The 5,887-nt window shown below is 32.4% G+C and overlaps 1 protein-coding gene across 1 annotated transcript; it reads left to right on the plus strand.

Moving 5' to 3' along the window:
- Window positions 1–2,666: 2,666 nt before the first annotated feature.
- LOC149896600 (uncharacterized) lies at window positions 2,667–3,603 on the plus strand. Its single transcript, XM_090117475.1, has 2 exons — window positions 2,667–2,716; window positions 3,202–3,603. The coding sequence occupies exons 1-2, from the start codon at window positions 2,672–2,674 to the stop codon at window positions 3,595–3,597; spliced, it is 441 nt and encodes a 146-aa protein (XP_089973601.1). The 5' UTR covers window positions 2,667–2,671; the 3' UTR covers window positions 3,598–3,603.
- The last annotated feature ends 2,284 nt before the right edge of the window (window positions 3,604–5,887 follow it).

The following is a 5,887-nucleotide window of genomic DNA, read 5'->3' on the forward strand; positions in this document are numbered from 1 at the left end:
TACCTAATAAAACTAGCTGCGCTCTGCTGTTTCACCAGCGTGGCTCCGGTACTGTTGGTCTTAGTGTGATGATTTATTTATTTATTTATAACACTTCATTGTACAAAACAATGTAGGAAATGTGGTAAAAATTAATGAAATACAAAAATTTTGCACAATAGGCGGCCTTATTGCTACACAGCAATCTCTGCCAGGGAACCTGGTAGGAAAGGAAATGTGAGAAGAATAAGAATAGCGATAGGATAGATAGATGATATAGCCTTCCTCTATGATTGGGCTATCTAACACCGAAAGAATTTTTCAAAACGGACCAGTAGTTCCTGAGATTAGCGCGTTCAAACAAACTCTTCAACTTTATAATATTAGTACTTACAGATTAACATTTTATATCGAAGGACAGACAGATAGAACTATAGACGTCACACAATTTCTTAAAGGCACGTATAAACTAATTGATTAGTATTCAAAAATATGCTATCCTCAGATTTATTGTATAAATTCTGTTAATGATTAATTTAGGTCATCATTTTGTTCACGAGAAATAAACAAAATGGCTGCCAAAATCGTATTTGGTTTCACTATTATTATTTCAATTCAGGTAGTTTTAAATCCTTCTAATATACAAATCATTATAATTATCTGATACTAGCGGTCCGCCCCGGCTTTGCCCGTGGTACATATTTACGTTTTCTCTACATAAGAACCATCCTCGTACTTCAAGGAATATAATAAAAAAAATAATTATCGAAATCGGTCTTCCCGTTCACGCGTGAAACCGTGACCAAGGACGTAACCAAGGAAGGTGACGGGTTTCATTTTTAATTTTTGATACTTTATTGTTTGTTTAAAGAAATATAGGAACCACTCTAGACTTACCTACATGTTTTAAATTCTACATTTTTAAAGTGAAACTTTTATTACATCGCGATCGTCTCAAACTTTTTGGTCTGTGTAGCGCATGTCGCGTGACGGTCGAACCGTACGATAATTATCGTACAAATACGATAATTTTGTGCCTAAGTTTCACTTTTACTGTGGTCTCATAAAACCACACAACATTTTTTTTTTAATTACAAATAGTTTCGTAAACATATTTACAAGCGTCCTAAAACTTTATAAAAGTATCTATTATTAATCCTTTCTAACGGTGCATTTCCATCAAACGAGCGGATGCTTATTCTAACCCCACTATGTAAAATTATTTTAGTGTAAACAGTCGAAGAGCATTCTTTCGTTTGTACGGTCGAAAAGATTCTATGCAATGTTCTAATACTGAACAACACTGAATACGAGTTTTCGTTTACACTAAACGATCACGAAAAAATGCTCTTACTTTATCTCTATGTTCGTTTGATGCAAATGCACCGCTAAAGTAACTACATACATCAAATTTAAGCGCGTCACACACGGTGAAGATACTATAATATTTTATCTTAAGATACTGTAATATTTTATATACCCACAAAATTTCGGGTCATTTGTAACAGGATGGCGGTTCTACAGAGGTCTAAGTACGCAATGACAAAAAGAAAAATGATGGTCAGAACGCTGATACCGGATACCGTAATATAAAATATTATAGTATCTTCACCGTGTGTGACGCGCTTAACTCATTTCGCTTAACTCATTTTACTTTCAGATGATTTCTGGCCGATGTTGCACTCCTGCATGTCTTTCTGAAATATCATCTCCACTTACTACCGAAGTTATAACCGAACCACGATATATTTACAACTTAGATGAAATTAAACCATTTAATGGCGGAGTTTTTGAAGTATTTTCATATTCACCGATTGCGCCTACAGGAATATCTGTATATTCGGAGAATACTATACAAGGAAGATTGTCTGTAGCTGGTATATTGCCGTTTTTAGGAACTGTGGAAGTAGATGGCGCGCTGCCTACTTGTGGTCGTGGAAACATTCAATACTCAGCAGGCAATGGAAACGTTGTAATGACGAGAGAAGATGCGATACGCATGTGTTAGTATAAGTATTATGTACATATAATATGTGTAGATATGCGTGTTCTAAGTGTGTTGTAAATAAAACATCTGTCAAAATAAAATGGTATTCATTTCTTAAAATCCGTTAGGTACACAGTCTTGAATTTCTAAATGTAAGTACATAATTTAAACTCGTGAAAAATCAAACAAAGCGTATGTTAATTCAAATATTAACCCTTCCATCCCAAGTGTAGTCATCATAGAGACTAGGATTAGATCTAAATGCTTTTGGCAACGCGAATGCGCGAAGGCTTAATCGACGTTAGGTTTACTTTTTGTCTTAATTTCTTTATTTTTCTTTCATATGATCTCTCTCCTCACAACAAAGATAACATAAATTATTTATTTATTTATTTATAAAATTAGCTTAATCCTGTTCATTCATGAAGCCATGACCAAGAAGGGATGCATTTTATACATAACTTTATCTAGGTATACACTTAAGACAAATAATAGACAATAGACAAATAATGCGAAATGTGACTGAAAAATCATTAATACAATTAATATCCATTCTTAAAACATATTCCCGTGAGCATTTCATAACATACAGAATATGATTATCTTTTATTAGCTTATCATATATTATGTAAGACGAGATTTTGTGATAAAAGTGATTTAAATTGTTTGAAAACTAGATTTAATTGTAGTAGTTGATAACACAAGATGTACCGAGGTCTGTTTGTCTGTATCTTCGTTTGTTTAATTCAGGTAGTATATTATTTAATAATTTATCCCAATATTTTTAGATACATAGTTGATAGACTGATGTTGTAAAATATAAATCAATATAAAGTAACATAGAGATAGGGAAATAATACTTACATTTAAAAAGTCTATATTTAATAACAACATGTTTGCCATTAATACGCAACATCAGAACAATTTATTCATGGTTGGATTTACTAGTTCAGTATCTGAATATCGAAAACACCTTTTATAAGAAAAAAGCGTTTTTTTGTTTGCTGCTCTATTTTATTAACGAAATATTACATAATGGATTTGTCTCCCAATAGGTTTTTTGTTAAAATTTCAACTGCAATAAATCACAGCTTCATAAACATTGATAATTTAGCCGATTGGCTGAAAAATAACATGTCATTTCTCTTAGTAATTGCTAGCTCTAATTACTTCTTAATTGTATTTCTTTAAATAGATACTATTCAAACATCCATATAATTCAATTATATTTTCAGAATGGCATCACTCAACCAATCGGCGCTAGTATCACCAACCTAGGCGTAAACAATCTATCCAACAATGCATTACTTGCCAACAACATGGCATTAGGCAACAACATAGCTGCGAGTGGCATCGCAGCGCTTGGCAACGGCATCGCTGGCAACGCTATCGCTGCCAACACGAACGCGTTAAACACCAACGCGAACAGCCTGTCTTTCGCCGGTCTTCCAATATCAGGAGTGTCACCTATAGGTTATGGTGATATTGCTGTGGCTGGGGAAATACCAGTAGGAGGTTCTACAGCTGTTGCTGGCAATGTGCCAGTGATTGGCTTTGTTACGTTTGAAGGCAACGTGCCGGCAGGAGGCACGGTGACTTTGGCAAGCAATTGTAACAACCCTGTTTATTGATTGTTTTAAAACGGATAATTTAATTTATATGATATTAAATTATTTTTCATATTTATGTGTGTTGTTATGATTGTTCGCTTGGTATAAAAATGTATTTGAAAAAAATATAAAATGGTGCAAATAATGGATTTTATTTCGTTTACGAAAAAAAAATTAATGTACCTACTGATACGTTTGACCTATATTTCCCATCTTCTTTTTCCATTCAGCAGAAGTATTTTTTCTTTGTATATGAAACCTATGAAAACCGAACAGGTAAATTGTTATTTTCGTTCCTATAACAAAATGAGTAAGTAACAAAGTGAGTGTAAGTTTTGAGTTTTAAACATCTACGACCTACGTACGTAACTGCACATGTTATCATGTACAACATAATATAAAAAAATAGTTTTTTGAATTTTTGTCCGTATGTATGTCCAGGCTAATCTAAAAAATTACTACAGTGAAACCTGGTTAAGTGAGACATCAAGGGACCAGCAATTTCGTTTCACTTATAGAGGTATTCCACTTACCCAGTGTCTCAGATATACAGGTATAAATAAATATCTGTCTCATTTACAGAGGGTTCCAATAATAATTTGACATTTTTCAAATAAACATCTGTATGATAGTAAAGTGAAACTAAAACTGAAGGTAATTGAAGCTCAAAATTTGTACTTACGTACTTGGAATTACGTGTGGAATTTGTGGGTAGAATAAGAATGAGTAAACAAACAATGTTATCTCAGTTACAGAGGTTTATGCATATAAAATTTACTCGCTGTCTCAGTTATAGAGGTAACTATGATGATAAATCGAAAGAACAAATCCCAGATATAGAGGTTTACCTCGTCCCACTAACAGAGGTAATTCAGTGCCAAAGTGTTGGGACCTCAGCATGAGTTCCAGTTATGGAGGTTTCTCACTTATCCAGGTCCCACTTAACCAAGTTTCACTGTATATGGATTTACTTAATTAAAACTTAAATTTCGTACAGAGATAGCTTGAGACCTGAGGATATAGAATAATTTTTATCTCGGAACCCTCACAGGAACGAGAAATATGCGGGTTTTTCCTTGACTACGCTGCGCGGGCAAAGCCGCTGACAGAAAGCTAGTATAATAATAAATGACGTTCAAAACATAGAATTAATTTTCCCATTTTGAACTGTGTCTCATATCTTAAAATGATAAATATCGGATTTACATTGGATGGTGCTGCAATAAATGCGAAAGTTCATATTTTTAATATTTGAATTCTTATGAAACTAAACTAGCTCTTATAAAAATAATTATGATGATATGTTAAGAACAATAATTAAATACAAAAAAATTTACCAAAAAAGTATAAAATTGATAGTAGGTAATTTTCCATTGAGCTATTATTATCTACTATTTTTGCAAACTTCATTCATGAGGCATAAATAAAACATCAACAAAATTGATAGCTGCTGCTGTAGGTACAAAACATTGCTTGGATTTCCGTATATGACAAATTACTTGCTTGAATCACGTATCGCGTGTGTATCATAGTCACTGAGTATATGTTTTTATCAAGTACAATAAAAATATTCAAGTATTATTGCAACTATGAAGAAGTATTTCTATTTTCTATGCTTAAAGCATTGTTTTTAATTTTATTATTATTGATACCTAATACAAAGAACTATTACATAGATTCTTAGAATGTAATATCTTACACAAAAGAGTTAAGGGCTTAGTAGGTGAAAACGGCAAAATTGACTGTTAATGAGCTATTTAATTGAAAATATTGAAGTTTTTTTGCACTGTTCTAATATGTATAACAGAACGTAATTTTTCTCGATAAAAAAAATCCTGAAGTTACCTCTTCATTTAAAGCTCATTACAATCATTACAAATAGCTCATTTCTTTTCATAACTGTTATAATACATTGTCTTTTCATTTGTTATAGTAATATTTACTTCAAACTATTTTTTTTATGTTGAATTTTTTGTCGTTAGCTTAAATAATTACAATTTTATATCTAACGGTACATTTACATCAAGCGAACATAGAGCTAGCATTCTTTCGTGATCTTTAGTGTAAACGACAACTCTTATTTTCGAACGCACTAAGAATAACGAAAGAATGCTCTACGCCTGTTTACACTAAAATAATTTGACATAGGAGGGTTAGAATGAGCATTCGCTCGTTTGATGTAAATGTAGGTATACTCCGTAACATGATTTAACAATTAGATGATATCAAGACGGGGCAATGAAAAATCTCTTTAATAATTTATCTCTTTATTCCTACTTACATCTACAATAAATATCACACATTACATTAC

The sequence above is a fragment of the Colias eurytheme genome, chromosome 28, assembly GCF_061535395.1.
Source record: "Colias eurytheme isolate Ceu_HAF_F1 chromosome 28, ilColEury1 Martin Lab GWU primary, whole genome shotgun sequence".
Taxonomy (NCBI): Eukaryota; Metazoa; Arthropoda; class Insecta; order Lepidoptera; family Pieridae; genus Colias; species Colias eurytheme.

Excerpts from the sequence above, each read along its gene's own strand:
- LOC149896600 (XM_090117475.1), top strand. The coding sequence starts at position 2,672 with ATGTACCGAGGTCTGTTTGTCTGTATCTTCGTTTGTTTAATTCAG. Across the intron at positions 2,717-3,201 it reads TCTTCGTTTGTTTAATTCAG|AATGGCATCACTCAACCAAT; the intron begins GTAGTATATTAT and ends TTATATTTTCAG.